General features: G+C 45.4%; 1 protein-coding gene across 1 annotated transcript; it reads right to left on the bottom strand.

Annotated features, from left to right (window-relative positions):
- Positions 1-11310: 11310 nt before the first annotated feature.
- On the bottom strand, positions 11311-15604 carry PRAME (PRAME nuclear receptor transcriptional regulator). The gene is made up of 4 exons (XM_048221557.1): positions 15572-15604; positions 13972-14291; positions 12957-13565; positions 11311-11887 (listed from the first exon to the last, which is right to left on the bottom strand). The coding sequence occupies exons 1-4, from the start codon at positions 15602-15604 to the stop codon at positions 11311-11313; spliced, it is 1539 nt and encodes a 512-aa protein (XP_048077514.1).
- Between the last annotated feature and the right edge of the window lie 2044 nt (positions 15605-17648).

Here is a 17648-nt window from a genome sequence, read left to right on the forward strand (position 1 = left end):
TAGAGAGGAAAGGTGGGCTGAGGGCTGGGAAGGGTTATTACAAACAAAAATTCCATCAGAGTAAACTAGGAGCTAAAAGTATAGTGGCTTTTCATTGGCTGAGTTGGGACTGTCACTCATTGGCTGGGCTGTTGCCTAGAGAGGAGAGCATCTTCCTTCCTCCTGCAGCAGTAGTAAAACATCTTCTTCCTGTTGGGAGCAGAAGGTAGGTCTCTTTCTGTTGGGTTTGCACAGGACTCAAGGAGTGGTAGGCAAGAGAGGTCCCCTTTCTGGTCTCCAGACTCCATTTCAGTGAGGTTTCTCTCTTTTTTTTATGTTCAATTAGCCAACATATAATAAATCATTAGTTTTTGGTGTAATGTTCAATGATTCATTAGTTGCATATAACACCCAGTGCTCATCACCACATGTGCCCTCCTTAATACTCATCGCCCTGTTACCCCATCCTTTCATCCTCCTCGCCTTTGAAACCCTCAGTTTGGTTCCTGGATTCCAAAGTCTGTCACGGTTTGTCTCCTTCTCTGATTTCTTCCCATTCAGTTTTCCCTCTCTTCCCCTGTGGTCCTCCGTACTATTAATTTTCAAAATATAGGATAGACTGTGGACTAGAATAAGGCTTTCCAGGTGCTCACCAAGGCCATGAGTAAGTGGGGCCTGCAGACATCTGACAGACCCCGGGATCCACCAGGCACTTGTGCATATCATGTGAAATCCACACTGACATGTTCAGGATCCACAGTGCTGATGGCCTGCATTGCCACAGTCTGCCCATGACACAGACGCAGGGACCCATGTCCCTGCTCTTTCTCAAGACTGGAAGATTATTGAAGAAAACATTGCAGACAAGTCCTGTGGACAATGGCTTTGTGCTCCAGCCCTCTGAGGTCCTGCTTCATCATATTAAATTCTGTTTGTCCAAATGCTGGGTCGACTCTCCTTTTGTTCTGCTCTTTCTAAATTCATCTTGACAACTCTTAGGTATCTGGACCAACAGCATCCTGGGAGAATCCCAGGTTTGTCTCCTCTCAATGCTGAAGTTCTCTCTCTGGAGCAGCAAATGAATCCCAACCAGAATCGAGCTCAGCCCGAGGGGCCTCCTGCTGCTCAGTTGATTTATCTTTTTAAGTTTCACGGCCCAAGATCACCAGTAAGACACAAGATTGGTCAGGTAATGAAAATATGCTTCTCACAATGATTTCACGTCAGTGGCAGAGTCTGGGCTATTTCTCTCTCTTTCTCATTGTATAGCCACCACCCTTGTCCTCAGTAGTAGTAGTAGTAGCTATAATCTGGGTTTGTAATACTGATCCAGGGGATTCCTGGGTGGCTCAGTAGGTTGTGTCCAACTCTTGATTTCAGCTCAGGTCTTGATCCCTGGGTCTTCAGTTCAAGCCCTGTATTGGGCTCTGCACTGGCTGGAGCCTACTTAAAAAAAAAAAATGGAGGAGGAGTTAAGATGGCGGAGGGGTAGGAGTCCACTTTTTCAGCTGGTCCCCTGAGTCGAGCTGGATAGGTACCAGACCATCCTGAAAACCCACGGAATCAGCCTGAAATGAAGGAAGATACATCTGGATCTCTACAAATGAACATCTCCAGCACTGAATATTGAGGTATGAAGTGGGGAGCCGTGAATCTGTGCACAGATGTTGGAAGATAAATGGAAGGGGGAGGAGTCTTCACACTCAGGTGCCAGGAAGCGGTAGCCACCTGCACTGGGGAGCGGGCCGGACTCACGGACTGCCACCCATGAGAGAGCAGACTGAGATCGTGAACCTGGGAACGCGTGTGCAACCAGACTGAAAACTGGCGCTCCGGAGCGCCCCCAAGCCATACTGAAACAGGGAGCTCAGGAGCGCGCGGGGGCGGCTGGTGGCTGGGGGGGTTAGAAACATAAAGGACAGAGACGTGAAGGCCCTGGAAGTGAGGGCTGGGACGCCAGCTGTGGGGTGCACAACCCGGGATGCTATAGGGTTTTTAGTAACACCAACAGAAATAGGGTTAAAGAGGCCAGGACAGCTCAGTGGAGAGCGGACTGTGATCTCTCTGCTCTGAGACAGAGGCTAGGATTCTTCCACTGCTGCTCTCTCAGAAGAGCCACAGAAAACCACCAGGGAAAGCTGCCACAGAACAAAAGCCCGGAAATACCAGCTCACATTGTGCCCATCCCCATCCCCCCTCGCCGGGGACAGGGAGACTCTACTCAAAAAGGGTTGCCTGAGTATCGGCACGGCAGGACCCTCCCCCAGAAGGCAGGCTGAAAATCAAGAAGCCCACATCCCTAAGGTCCCTATAAAACAAGAGCATGCTGCCTGGGTCCTGGTCAATGATTTGGGCTCTGGACAGCCCTGCAACCTCTCCTCATCAGAATGACGAGAATTAGAAATCCTCCCCCCTCAGCAAAGAAAAGATAATGAGTCTGTGACCTCTGCCACAGAACTGATGGATATGGATATAACCAAATTATCAGAAATGGAGTTCAGAGTAACAATGGTCAAGATGATGTGTAGACTTGAAAAAAATATTAACGAAAATATCAACGAGAATATAGAATCTCTAAGGGCGGAAATGAGAGCGAATCTGGCAGAAATTAAAAATGCTATGAATCAAATGCAGTCAAAACTAGATGCTCTGACGGCCAGGGTGAATGAGGCAGAAGAACAAATTAGTGAATTGGAGGATGGGATGGTAGAAGAGAAAGCTAAAACAGAAACTTGGCTCAAAAAAATCCAATCTCAAGAATATAGGTTATGGAAGATTACTGACTCAATGAAAGGTTCCAATGTCAGAATCATCGGCATCCCCGAGGGGGTGGAGAAAGAGAGAGGTCTAGAAGAGATATTTGAACAAATTGTAGCTGAAAACTTCCCTAATCTAGCAAAGGAAACAAGCATTCATGTCAAACAGGAAGAGAGGACCCCTCCCAAATTCAACCAAGACAAACGTCCCCTATGTCACATCATAGTGCAATTCACAAATATTAGATTCAAGGATACAGTATTGAAAGCAGCCAGGGCAACGAAATTTCTCACGTATCAAGGCAAAGGTATCAGAATTACGTCAGACCTGTCTACACAGACCTAGAATGAGAGAAAGGGTTGGTGCGGGGCATTTTTAGTGCCCTTTCAGAGAAAAACATGCAGGCAAGGATCCTTTATCCAACAAGGCTGCCATTCAGAATTGATGGAGAGATAAAGACCTTCCAGAATCGCCAGTCATTGACCAACTGCGTAACCACGAAACCAGCCCTACAGGAGATATTAAGGGGGGTTCTGTAAAAGTAAAAAGGCCCCAAGAGTGATACAGAACAGAAAGTCATAATCTATAGAAACAAAGACTTTACAGGCAACATGGCATCATTAAAATCATATCTCTCAATAATCACTCTCAATGAGACTGGCCTAAATGCTCCCATAAAACACCACAGGGCTGCAGATTGGATAAAAAGAAATGACCCATACATTTGATGTCTACAAGAGACTCATTTTGAACCTAAAGATACATTCAGACTGAAAGTGAAGGGATGGAAAACCATTTTTCATGCCAATGAACCTCAAAAGAAAGCTGGGGTAGCGATTCTCATACCAGGCAGATTGGATTTTAAACTAAAGACTGTAGTTAGAGATACAGAAGGACACTATATTATTCTTAAAGGATGTATCCAACAAGTGGATATGACAATTATAAATACCTATGCCCCCAACAGGGGAGCAGCAAGATACACAAGCCAACTCTTAACCAGAATAAAGAGACATATAGATAAAAATACGTTAATAGTAGGGGACCTCAACACTCCACTATCAGCAATAGACATATCATCTAAGCAGAAAATCAACAAAGAAACAAGAACTCTGAATGCCATACTGGACCAGATGGACCTCATATATAGATATAGAACACTACACCCCAGAACCAAAGAATACTCATTCTTCTCGAATTCACATGGAATGTTCATCAGAATAGATCATATGCTGGGTCAACAAACAGGTCTCAACCGATACCAAAAACTGAAATTATTCCCTGTGTATTCTCAGACCACAGTGGTTTGAAACTGGAACTCAATCACAAGGAAAAATTTGGAAGAAACTCAAACACTTGGAAACTAAGAACCATCCTGCTCAAGAATGATTCGATAAACCAGGAAATCAAAAAACAATTTAAACAATTTATGGAGACCAATGAGAATGAAAACACAACGGTCCAAAACCTATGGGACATGGCAAAGGCAGTCCTAAGGGGAAAATACATAGCCATCCAAGCCTCACTCAAAAGAATAGACAAATCTAAAATGCAGTTTTTATATTCTCACCTCAAGAAGCTGGAACAGGAACAGAAGAACAGGCCTAACCTGCACACGAGAAAGCAGTTGATCAAGATTAGAGCAGAGATCAATGAATTAGAATCCAGGACCACAGTAGACCAGATCAACAGAACTAGAAGCTGGTTATTTGAAAGAATAAATAAGATCGATAAACCACTGGTAAGACTTATTCAAAAGAATAGACAAAGGACCCAAAATAATAAAGTTATGAATGAAAAGGGAGTGGTCACAACCAACACCAACGAAATAGGAAGGATCATTAGAAATTGTTATCAACACCTTTATGTCAATAAACTAAACAACCTGGAAGAAATGGATGCCTTCCTGGAAACTTCTAAACTACCAAGACTGAAACAGGAAGAAATTGATTTTTTAAACATACCAATTAATTATGAAGAGATTGAAGCAGTGATCAAAAACTTCCCGAAAAACAAGACTCCAGGGCCTGATGGATTCCCCGGAGAATTCTACCAGACATTCAAAGAAGAAATTATACCTATTCTCCTGAAGCTGTTTCAAAAAATAGAAACAGAAGGAAAACTACCAAACTTATTCTATGAGCCCAGTATGACCGTGATCCCCAAACCAGGCAAAGACTTGATCAAAAAGAATTACAGACCGATACCCCTGATGAATATGAACGCCAAAATGCTCAACAAGATCCTGGCTAATAGAATCCAACAGTACATTAAAAGGATTATCCCTCATGACCAAGTGGGATTCATACCTGGGATGCAAGCGTGATTCAACATTCGCAAATCAATCAGCGTGATACAACATATCAACAAGACAAGACTCAGGAACCATATATTCCTCTCAATTGATGCTGAAAAAGCATTTGACAAAATACAGCATCCTTTCCTGATTAAAACCCTTCAGAGTGTAGGATTAGAGGGTACATTTCTCAATCTCATAAAAGTGATCTATGAAAAGCCTACAGCAAATATTATTCTCAGTGGGGAAAAGCTGGAAGACTTTCCCTTAAGATCAGGAACATGACAAGGATGCCCACTCTTGCTACTATTATTCAACATAGTACTAGAAGTCCTTGCAACAGCAATCAGACAACAAAAAGGTATAAAACGTATCCAAATCGGCAAAGAAGAAATCAAAATGTCTCTCTTCGCAGATGACATGATACTCTACATGGAAAACCCAAAAGAATCCACTCCCAAACTATTAGAAGTTATAGAGCAATTCAGTAATGTGGCGGGATACAAAATCAATGCTCAGAAATCAGTTACATTTCTATACACGAATAATGAGACTGAAGAAAGAGAAATTAGGGAATCCATCCCATTTACAATAGCACCAAAAATCATACGTTATCTCGGAATTAACTTAACTAGAGACGAAAAGGAGCTATATTCTAGAAACTACAAATCACTCTTGGAAGACATTGAAGAAGACACAGAAAGATGGAAAAATATTCCATGCTCATGGGTCAGAAGAATTAACATAGTTAAAATGTCTATGCTACCCAGAGCAATCTACACTTTCAATGCCATCCTGATCAAAATACCAATGACATTTTTCAAAGAACTGGAACAAACAGCCCTTAAATTTGTGTGGAACAAGAAAAGGCCCCGAATCACCAAGGAACTGTTGAAAAGGAAAAACAAAGCTGGGGGCATCACAATGCCGGATTTCGAGCTGTACTACAAAGCTGTGATCACAAAGACAGCATGGTTCTGGCACAAAAACAGACACATAGACCAATGGAACAGAATAGAAAACCCAGAAATGGACCCTCAGCTCTTTGGGCAACTAATCTTTGATAAAGCAGGAAAAAACATCCAGTGGAAAAACGACAGTCTCTTCAATAAATGGTGCTGGGAAAATTGGACAGCTATATGCAAAAGAATGAAACTTGGCCACTCTCTCACACCATACACAAAGATCAAGTACAAATGGATGAAAGACCTCGATGTGAGACAGGAACCCATCAAAATCCTAGAGGAGAACATAGGCAGCAACCTCTTTGACTTCAGCCACGACAACTTTTTTCATGACACATCTCCAAAGGCAAGAGAAACAAAAGAAAAAATGAATGTGTGGGACTTCATAAAGATAAAAAGCTTCTGCACAGCCAAGGAAACAGTCAAAAGAACTAAGAGGCAGCCCACGGAATGGGAGAAGATATTTGCAAATGACACTACAGATAAAAGACTGGTATCCAAGATCTACAAAGAACTTCTCAAACTCAATACACAAGAAACAAACAAACAAATCAAAAAATGGGCAGAAGATATGAACCGACACTTTTCTAATGAAGCCATACAAATGGCTAATGGACACATGAAAAAATGTTCAAAATCATTAGCCTTCAGGGAAATTCAAATCAAATCCACACTGAGATACCACTTTACACCAGTTAGAATGGCAAAAATGGGCAAGGCAGGAAACAATTGTTGGAGAGGATGTGGAGAAAGGGGATCCCTCCTACCTTGTTGGTGGGAATGCAAGTTGGTACAGCCACTTTGGAAAACAGTGTGTAGGTCCCTTAAAAAGTTAAAAATTGAGCTACGCTATGATCCAGCCATTGCACTACTGGGTATTTACCCCAAGGATACAGACGTAGTGAAGAGAAGGACCATATGCACCCCAATGTTCATAGCAGCATTGTCCACAATAGCTAAATTGTGGAACAAGCCGAGAGGCCCTTCAGCAGATGACTGGATTAAGAAGATGTGGCCCATATAAACAATGGAATATTACTCAGCCATCAAAAAGAATGATTTCTCAACAGTTGCTGCAACGTGGAGGGCACTGGAGGAGATAATGCTAAGCAAAATAAGTCAAGCAGAGAAAGACAATTATCATATGGTTTCACTCATTTATGGAACATAAGAGGTAGGAAGATCAGTAGGAGAAGAATGGGAAGAATGAAGGGGGGGGTAAACAGAAGGGGGAATGAACCATGAGAGACTATGGACTCTGGGAAACAAACTGAGTGCTTCAGGTGGTGGGGGTGGGGAATGGGATCGGCTGGTGATGGGTATTAACGAGGGCACGTATTTCATGGTGCACTGGGTATTATACGCATGTAATGAATCATGGAACATTACGTCAAAAACTAGGGATGTACTGTATGGTGACTAACATAATATAATAAAACAATATTATTAAAAAAAAAAGTGAAACTACTACTGAAACTACTACAGTTCAGTTCTCCCCAACTCCCTCTCCTAGAATTATTTGACATTTTCGTTCTGCCCAGGCCTCCGGTCTCCTTCCAGGGTCTTTTCGGCCTCCGGATGATTCCCCAGTCTTGTTACATGAGATTGCCCTCTGATTCTTTTCTATCCATATTCTTTCCTCTCACATCCTTATCTCCAGCTGCCCTAAATCCAATATGCCTATCTCCTGTGCAGATCAAGTTGCTCCAAGGTGAATTATTACTGAACAATCTACTATGTGTGCCATAATCTCCTGCCTGCTTTCTAATGACCTGGAGACTCCTATCTCCCCCAACAGGGCCTTCATCTATATGGTCCCTCTGCCACCAGCCGTCACTACCTCCCCAGGCCCCTTGTATGGCCATCCTTACTGATGAGGACTCTCTCCAACCAATTCCGGGTTTTAAAAACCTCATTGCCTTGATAACATGCCTCTTTGAACATTTTGACGGCAGAGTCTAAATTCCGAGTAAAGAATCTTGCCAGATTTCTCTCAAATGAGGTCAGCCAAATAGAGCCCTGACTGTAGGACACCCTGCTTTAAAATCAAGATGCAGTGGTGACTTTTGTTCTTCCTTTACTTGTGTTGGGCAGATATAACCATCACTTTCCTACATGAGGTCATCCATGAACAGGGCACTCCAATGCATGCTTTTCATGTTAGTCCCATAGGTAAATCTCACCACATCATTATGGAGTATTGTCTCTATTTTGTGATTGAGCAATCCAATGCTGAGATCATGTGATGCTTTGTTTTTTCCTCTTCTTCCCAGAGAAGCTGTCCATTTTGTACACTTTTGCTCAAATCCTAGAGCTGTTGGTTCCCATTCTGGAAATTAGTCCCTGTAACTTGGGTCTACATTAGGGATGCTAGGACAAGGTGCATGTCAGGAAAACATGAGATCTTTTCCTGACTCTCTTTTTTGGGACATTCCATCAGTTACACAGATTTCTTTTTTTTTCCTTTTTTTAAATAATTTTTTTATTATGTTATGTGAGTCAGCATACAGTACATCCTTAGTTTTTGAGGTAGTGTTCCATGATTCATTATTTGCGTATAACACCCAGTGCTCCATGCAATACGTGCCCTCCTTAATACCCATCACTGTCCTATCCCAATCTTCAAACCCCCTACCCTCTGAAGCCCTCAGTTTGTTTCCCAGAGTCCATAGTCTGTCATGGTTCAGTCCCCCTTCTGTTTACTCCCCCTTCATTCTTCCCTTCCTTCTCCTACCGATCTTCCTATTTCTTATGTTCCATAAATGAGTGAATCCATATGATAATTGTCTTTCTCTGCTTGACTTATTTCACTTAGCATTATCTTCTCCAGTTCCATCCATGTTGCAGCAAATGTTGCATAATTGTTCTTTCTAATGGCTGAGTAATATTCCATTGTATATATGGACCACATCTTCATAATCCAGTCATCTGTTGAAGGGCATCTTGGCTCCTTCCACGATTTAGCTATTGTGGACAATGCTGCTATGAACATTGGGGTGCATATGGCCCTTCTCTTCACTACGTCTGTATCTTTGGGGTAAACACCCAGTAGTGCAATGGCTGGATCATAGGGTAGCTCAATATTTTACTTTTTAAGAGACCTCCACACTGTTTTCCACAGTGGCTATACCAACTTGCCTTCCCACCAAGAGTGTAAGAGGGATCCCCTTTCTCCACATCTTCTCCAACATTTGTTGCTTCCTGCCTTGTCCATTTTTGCCATTCTAACTGGTGTAAGGTGGTATCTCAATGTGGTTTTGATTTGAATTTCCCTGATGGCTAATGATTTTGAACATTTTTTCTTGTGTCTGGGAGCCATTTGTATGGCTTCATTGGAAAAGTGTCTGTTTATATCTTCTGCCTATTTTTTTATTTGATTATTTGTTTCCCGTGTATTGAGTTTGAGAAGTTCTTTGTAGATCTTGGATACCAGTCTGTTATCTGTAGTGTCATTTGCAAATATCTTCTCCCATTCCATTGGCTGCCTCTTAGTTTTTTTGACTGTTTCCTTGGCTATGCAGAAGCTTTTTATCTTTATGAAGTCCCACACGTTCATTTTTTCTTTTGTTTCTCTTGCCTTTGGAGATGTGTCATGAAAATATTTGCTGTGGCCGATGTCAAAGAGGTTGCAGCCTATGTTGTCCTCTACGATTTTGATGAATTTACAGAGATTTCTGTTTTCTCTTCCATCAGAAATGGCAAGGTGTGTCCCAGAAGCTGATGTGCCTATTTCTGGTTCTTTGGGTATATGATAGAAGGCTTCTAGGCAGAAGGGGTAAACAGTATAGGAAGAGACTGAAAGGCCAGTTGTTGTGTGTGGCAAAAGAGGAAGGTGCTGACACCCAGCAAGGACAGTGGTGCACACACACACACACACACACACACACACACACACACACACAGTGGCTAGCACTGAATGAGAGGCAGTGGAACAACAAGCAGGGCTGACCTGCTTAAAGTCAGGGAAATGTGCAGATGGAGTCCTGCCCTGGGCCTTGTTGTGTGGTCTTCTCTCCCGGTATTTGTCTGGGAGTCCATGCAGTGAGGGACGTGAGGCAGCCTAGGGCCAGGATGCAGAGGTGTGGGGACAGGGAGCCCTCTTGCTCACTGGACAGTCTACAGTGTGACATCTTCATTTGGATGATTGGTCTCACAGGGTGGCCCCTCCACACCCCCAATTCTCAAGTCTGACATTGACCTGCTTCCACCCAAGTGTCTCCCAGGACATGGTAAGGGTTTGTTTATTCATTCTCAGGACCCAAATCCACAGCACCTTCCTTGCTCAGAGTTGGCTTACCACCTTTGATAGCGAGGAAGGCAGATTTTCTGGAGAGAAAGTCAAACTCACATTGACATGATCTAGCCCCCACAAAAAGAGGTCAGATTTTTAATATGGGAAACAAATACTAAACCAATGTCATATATCTATATGATCTTAGTATTTTGCTAAAAAGAATTTACATATTTTTACTGACCACAACTAATTGATTGAGAAAGGACTGGACCTGGTGGGGAGACAAGAATGGGCTGGTAAGGCTCAGGGGCTCCAGTTCATCTGCAGGGTGTACGTCCCCTCCAGTCTTGAGGACCTGACTTGTACACAGTAAAGCCCTACCTTGGTACAGCCAAAGGCCAGGGAGGAAGACTTTGGATCCACTGGGGAGAAGTGCTTGAGTCCAGAGTCTGGCCGAGTTCGTGAGAGCCCTTCCAAAGCACTTTTTCTCCAGTGGTGCTATTGGCCCCCTGGTATGTTCCAGGCCCTGAGGATGCGCTGTGTGTGTGTTGACCCCTTAAACAGCCACAGAAATTAAGTGAAGAGGTAGCAGGTGCGCCAGAGATAAGCAGCAAATGGAGGAATGATAAATGGTGCCGTGAACTCCTGGGGCCGAACCTCACCCAGCTTAGTGTCTGAGCCTCATGAACGCTATACCTTCTCCTTTAATCAGGAACTGTGGATTCCTGGAGAATAAGCTTCATGTAGCACAGAGGACACCAGACAGGTGACACTGAGGTTCTCTTTATTTCTGACCATGTCTTTACAATCATCCATGCAGGGGTAACTCCCACATCCACCACCCAAACCCGAATCTCCCTCTAGAAATTCAGATTCATATTTCTAATACTATAAGATGCATCTCCCCAAAGATCCTATTAAGTCCCAAGTCAACATCTCCCCCTCCCTGAATCACCTTTCCTTCTCCTGCTCGCATCAGGCTGATTTTCTCAAACTGTGGCTTCTGTGCTCCTTTAAGACACTTATGCCTGGGCTTCAGTGTCCAAGTGCCCAGAATAAAACCTGTGATGTGTATCCAGCTAGGCAGGCATGTAACAGGGGCACAGAATGGGCTCCGGGTCATAGAAGGTCCTGTCGCCGCAGTGAGGGCAGGGGTTGGCACTGAACCAGACCATGCCTGGCCGCCCCAACTCCTGCAGCATCTGCTTCAGCCTGGCATGCAGCTGGGCCAGTCTGCCCAGGTGGAGGGTGCCACGGACGTCCTCGTAACTCTCCAGGGGGGCCGGATACAGCACGTGACTCAGGTTGCTCAGCCCGATGGTGTGGCGCAGTAGGTTCTCCAGGACAGCCATGGAGATGGGGTTTCCACAGAAGCTGAAGGTTGTAAGCTGGGAGCAGCGGCCCAGGGCAGGCAGGATGTCCGTGAACTGGGAGTCCATGATCCCACACTCATCTAAGTCCAGGTCCTGGAGGGTGGCGGAGGCTCTCTCTATCAGAACTTGGAGAGGCTCAGGACTCATATTGGTCAGGCTGACCCCGCTGAGACCCAGGTCCTTCAGCTGACTGACGTTCAGGTGCTGGGACAGATGTGTCAAGTCGGATTCCGAAAGCAGGCAATTAGTTATTGACAGGGTCTCCAAGGGGGTCTTCAGGCACCTGGGGAGAGACAGAGCAGTTAGTTCTGGGGGGGGTAGAGGTGGCGGGCAGAGGGACAGGGGGATGACCCACTGCACGCAGACCCAGGGCGTTACAGATGACGGTCAAGCCCCAGGACGCCGTCTGGGGAAAAAAGGCACTCAAATCCATCCAAGTTTCAGGGTAGTCCTTTCTCCATTACTCATTTGCTCGGTGACGTGGTTAAGTAAACGAAACCTCCATGCCCCCTGTGCTGTCAGATGCACCACAGCATGCCCCCTGGAGGTGCTGTGAGCATGAATCAATCCCACAATGTGAGGCACTCAGAGGGGAGCCTGGCCCCATGTCTCCAATAAGGAAGGGAATCGAATCGAAGTTTAGCACTGGGAGACACGACTAGAAATGCTTTCAACTCTGGCCGCTTCTACGACCCCAGTCCTGGGTACCTGTTTCCGATGAGGCTAATGGGAGATGTGCACAAAGAGCTAATCTGGGCAAGGCTTGGCAACATGCAGCCTGCAAGGCCTAACCTGGATCACTGTATCATCCACGTACCAGGAATCACTTTCCACAATTCTTCACTCTTGCTCCCTCCCCCTCATCCCCGAATCAGGCATTCCCTCTCTAGTGCCTTATGTGGGACCCAGAGCAACCCTTTACAGACGGAATTGAAGGAAGGTTTGGAGGGAGAGGCTCAGGCTGACAAAACTGCCAAGTGCAGAACTTGGGATCTGAAATCTCACACCGGATGCATTTCCCCTTCAACCATGCCCTCAAGTTTAGTTATTTTTTATCATTCTAATTTAGGCATCATTTTCTCAGGAAGAATTCCCAAAGCCCCCCCTTATACAGATTCCTAACTAGCAGCCCCTTCGAATAGTATCTATCCTAGTTCATACCACCAAACTTTATCTGGGAGGTTATGTGACAACATGCGTAGAGACAGAGCAGGGACAGTGTGTGGACCTTCCAGTGACTCATGACGTGCTCTGGCACTGTCAACGGCAGGCACACGGCAGATGCCCGCTTTCGTTTACTGAAACAAAAAAGCGCTTATGCTCGTCTGCCGAGAAACCTCACCGTCCCTCACCTGAGCACCTGGTCCAGGCGGTCTTCGAGGAAGGAGATGGAGTCCAAATAGAGCTCCTCAAGGTGGTGCAGCCTGAGGAACTGAGCGGTGAACTGGCTGATGCACTGCTCCTCCTTCGCCGGCGTGCTGTGGGAAGACATGTGGATGTGCGAGAGGAGGAGCCTGCGCAGATTGGCCATCTGGCCCAGGTGAGGAGCAAACTTCCCCAGGGTAGACAGTTTCCAGGTGCAATTCACTTCCAGATCCTGGATGGAGTCCAGCTGTACGATGTTCAGGATCTTCCTGATGTTCTGCATGGGCATCGCGAAAATCTTCAGCTTCTTACAGCACAGGTGCAGCAGACCCTTCCTCTGCTTGACTTTCTGGATGAGGTAGGCGACGGACTCGTCAGGGGTACTTTCTTTGAGGCAAAGATCTATCAGCACCTCCACAGGAGCCAAGGGTGGCTTGGGCCGTGGCCTGCAACCATCCACTTTTTGCTTCTTCCTCGTGGGCTGGGCCACCTCTGGCTCCAACAGGGAGTACATACTGGCCCTGGTCCCAGACCACACAGTCCAGAAGTCCTGATGAGCATTCTTCCGTAAATCTAGCACCTGCAGTTTCCACCTACTGCAGGGAAGATGGGAGACAGACCGAAATGCTTTCAGATCAATGGGGAATAAGACTGAGTCTTAGAATCTAGGCAAGGCCCAGATGCCTGGCGTGTGCTTTTACTCCACACCCTGGATGTCAGTGGCTCCTTGGGCTACTGGGATCCTTCTTGGGCCCAACTTGCAGTACCTTTAAGTGCCACTGGCAGGAGGTGGGCAGCATGTTCCTTTGGTCACCTCTGCATCTCAATCAGCCCTACATGTCCATAGCCTATTCCTAGAGTGACCCCAGAGATGGCCCCAAGGCTGCTCTGAGCTTTCTCACAGAAGCTGCTGGCCCACCCTGTGGCCCTGGACTTTCCATGACCCCAGTTGTATCTTGCTTGGACCCCCAGGGCCCTCCCAGTCTACGGGATCACCCTCACCTGGGGCGAACCTCCTGGGCAAGCAGGACATCAAGTCCATCGAGCGCAGCTTGGAAGGTCTCCTGGTGAGGCTGCTGCTCCTTCATCAGGGCCCCCAGAGGGAGGCAGGGGAAGGGCCAGGCCTGCACCATCGCCTTCAGGGTCTCGCTGTGCCTCCCAGCGAAGGCTGCTGTGAACAGCGGTGGGAAGAGCTCCATGGGCAGCACCTCCAGAGCGGCGATGGCCGAGGCCTGGTCCCGCAGCAGGCTCTGACCTGCCAGGTCCAGGAGCCTAGGCGGGGCCGGCATGCTCATCCTGATGAATCTGCTCCGAAAAGAATCCTGGCGAAATAGTCAAGAAACAAGGCTGAGTGCTAGCAACCCCATTATTCCTCCACCCTTGAAAGGAACCAACTCAAGGCCAAAGTCGATGTTCTGGCAATAGTTGGGGAGTCCTCCGTTTACCCCAGTTCCGTTCTCTACTGGGTGGTCACAAAGCTACAGCTTTGCCCCTGCTGGCACCAGATTGTGCATCTTACCAGGCCCCGATGGGGAAGCAAGATCACCACTGGTCCCATTCCATATCCAGCTACTGCCTCATTGAATTCTAGCCCTCTGCAGAGTTAGTACCGAGGAGCCTGAAAACCAACCCCATCCCTTTCAAGGAAAAGTTGCTGATTATCCCCTGACTATTGAACATATAGAGGAATAAGGAATGTCACGAGGCCCAGAATGAGCCCCTTTTCAGCTCTAACAAATAACTCAGATGTGAAAGATTAAGGAACACCTGGACAATGAGTGCCATTACATCATTTTAAAATTTTTCAACTGTAAAAGTAGCATGACACTATTCTACAGCATGTGGAAGTTGGGGATGAAAAAAATGTATACTCTTTCAAGATGATTTTATTACGTCTGTCCTACGAATATGAGAATTACTGTTTTATTTAGGGGAACATGGAGCTCACAATCAGAACAAAGCCTTCACCTTTAAAAAAAATATTCCATGAAATATTTTTTTCCTATGGAATATTTTTTAAGCTTTTAGTTTATTATTTTTCTTAAAAAGTTTTAACTAGTAAAATCACAAAACAATAAATTATATGAACTATAATTACTGAACACAAACTAAATATTTAAAATGTCATAAAAAATTCCAATTAGAATTCTTTCATTTCCAAAAACTCTATCTGGTTAAGAAATATCTTAAACGTCTATAAAATGGCATACACCAAAGCAAAAATCAAAATGCTTGAGATTAAGGCAAAACTGCACTTTGAGGCAAAAGTAAAGCCTGTTCACCCATACTGCATGGCCGAGGGCAGTATGATGGCAGCATCCCAAGCTTAGGGCTCCTGCCTCACCAGAACGAGACGTGGTGCATGGAGCATGGAGCATCCTGCTCAGACCTCAGGGTCTCTCCTCTGGTTCCTCAGAAGCAGTACTATCCTTTCTGGCTACACTTCCCTTTTTCAGATCCTAGCTCAAATTTCCAACTGAAAGAACAATGTTATTATCACTGGATCTCCATCCAGTTAATTCAGATTGGGTTTTTGACTTTCTCCATACAACTGACTGACTCATATGCCCCATTCATGAAAGAAAAAGAAAAGAAAACCAACCTGGAGGTATACTTGGGGGAGTTTTGGCCACATCAGAATAACTCAAATGTTCGAGTTAAGACAGCTTTATGCAGACAGTGTTGTTATCCCAAAAGAAAAAGAAATAAACAAAATAAAATTCCAGAATATCAGAGTCACTTATATTTTATGTTACCTAAAACTGCAAAACATGTGTGCATTCATGGAAGAACAGATGTACAATCAAGGGATGGCTGGTCTTCCAGATTTTGAGGGTCAAGGCTTCCCTGAAGGAAGTCAGGTCAAAATTACAACTAGGAGTTGGCCAGAAAAAGGGAGGAGTGGGTGTTTGTAATGGGACCATGGGAATTATCAGAGACTAAGAAAAATACATTTTGTTTGAGGAGTTCAAAGACTTTTATGGATCCTTTAAACCCAAGGGCAGAGAGGAAATCTGCTCTTCTTCCCAGGAGGTAAAAGGGATTTCCTCCTAGAAGGCTGGGATCAGCCCAGCAAAATGGCTGGAGAAGATTCAATGTAGGAATCTGGGCTGCGGAGAGGTCAGAACCATATTGGCAACCAAACCTAGGACAGGACTAGTCCAATTCTGACAGCCACTGGGGGTGAGAACCATGAGCTCTTTGGGGTCTTAGAGGCAGGGAGAGAAATAAGCATGAGCTAAAAGCAGGTATCCTTGTCATCAAGAAGCTGCCACCAGGGGACCTTTAGGTTCAAGTGTCCTCTTCACATCCTGACCTTTCAAAGGCAGATCAGGTCTAGGCATTTCCCAGGGGTCTTGGCCCCAAATCTGATCTCCAAAGGCCCCCTCCCAAGTATGTATTGACAACTGCTATTTCCTCATTCCTAGGAAACAACTAATATAAATACAACTTCAAAAAGCCCCTTCTGGCCCTGCTCCTACCTTTTTTAATTATTCCCATTCTTCTGGGACAGTGCCATTAGGAACAGGAATAAAACTTTTCCCCTCTCTCTCCCTATTAAGCTCAGTACCCAAATACCAACACTTTTCCCCCTCACAAAATTTGAAGCTGTATTTGACATTTAAGGACCTGCCAAATTTAGGGGCACCTGGGTGGCTCAGTCGTTAAGCGTCTGCCTTCGGCTCAGGGCGTGATCCTGGGGTCCTGGGATTGAGCCCCACATCGGGCTCCATGCTCCCCTGGGAGCCTGCTTCTTCCTCTCCCACTCCCCCCCTGCCTGTGTTCCCTCTCTCGCTGGCTGTCTCTCTGTCAAATAAATAAATAAAATCTTAAAAAAAAAAAGGATCTGCCAAATTTAGGGATGATTCCCATGCTGGGCTGGATCACACATTTGTAGTTCTGACATTTTAGAACACACAGAGAGAGAACCTCTCCACACAAAGAATTCTCCAGGCTATTCTTTACCCCTTGCATTGTGATGCCCAAACAATTCTTCAATACCACTGGTGAGGAGACTGGGATTCTCTGAAGGATGTTCTCCACCTTAGTATCTTCACGAAGGCTGCTTTCTCCAAATTTCTACCACTGGTATCAGCAGGCTTTGTATCAAATAGGTTAATTCGAATGTGCTCTGTGGGCATTTTAGCCACCAGGCAATCACTGTTATCAATTAGCTGCAGGAGACTGAGATTAGTAACAAAGATAATTGTGAATGTCCCTGATAACAGAGCAGTCACTGGGCATGGAAACGCTGCTTTGGAACTTTTCATCCAGTACTTCCAATAACCTTTGCAGGAAATGTAAAGTTCACGGTCGATTTTATTTTTATCCCTGTGAATCCAAACCCCACTCCCCACAGGGAGTAATTGGTAGACCCCTTCAGACAAGGGGTTTGGATGGGTTTGCCCCACCAAGTGGTTGGACAATCTCAATGCTAGAGAAACCTGACTGACAGACTTCACCTGGACTTCGGGGAAACAGGAAAACTGTGTAAGTCCTAGATTGGGAAGGGTCTACGGGATCCCAGTGTCTAGGAGATCCGAGGAGGCAGAAGTGACCACTGTCTTCAGATCTAAAAGTGTGTAGTATGAGCCAAACACTCTTCCCTTGTGAGGCAAGGCATACTCCTCTGTCCACCTTCATGCAGAGCCTCTGGATCAGGGGACATGCTGTGGGGC

Source organism: Ursus arctos, unplaced genomic scaffold, assembly GCF_023065955.2.
Source record: "Ursus arctos isolate Adak ecotype North America unplaced genomic scaffold, UrsArc2.0 scaffold_34, whole genome shotgun sequence".
Taxonomy (NCBI): domain Eukaryota; kingdom Metazoa; phylum Chordata; class Mammalia; order Carnivora; family Ursidae; genus Ursus; species Ursus arctos.

Excerpts from the sequence above, each read along its gene's own strand:
- PRAME (XM_048221557.1), bottom strand. The coding sequence starts at position 15,604 with ATGTGGCCAAAACTCCCCCAAGTATACCTCCAG. Across the intron at positions 14,292-15,571 it reads TCCCCCAAGTATACCTCCAG|GATTCTTTTCGGAGCAGATT; the intron begins GTTGGTTTTCTT and ends CTATTTCGCCAG. Across the intron at positions 11,888-12,956 it reads CGCCTGGACCAGGTGCTCAG|GTGCCTGAAGACCCCCTTGG; the intron begins GTGAGGGACGGT and ends GTCTCTCCCCAG.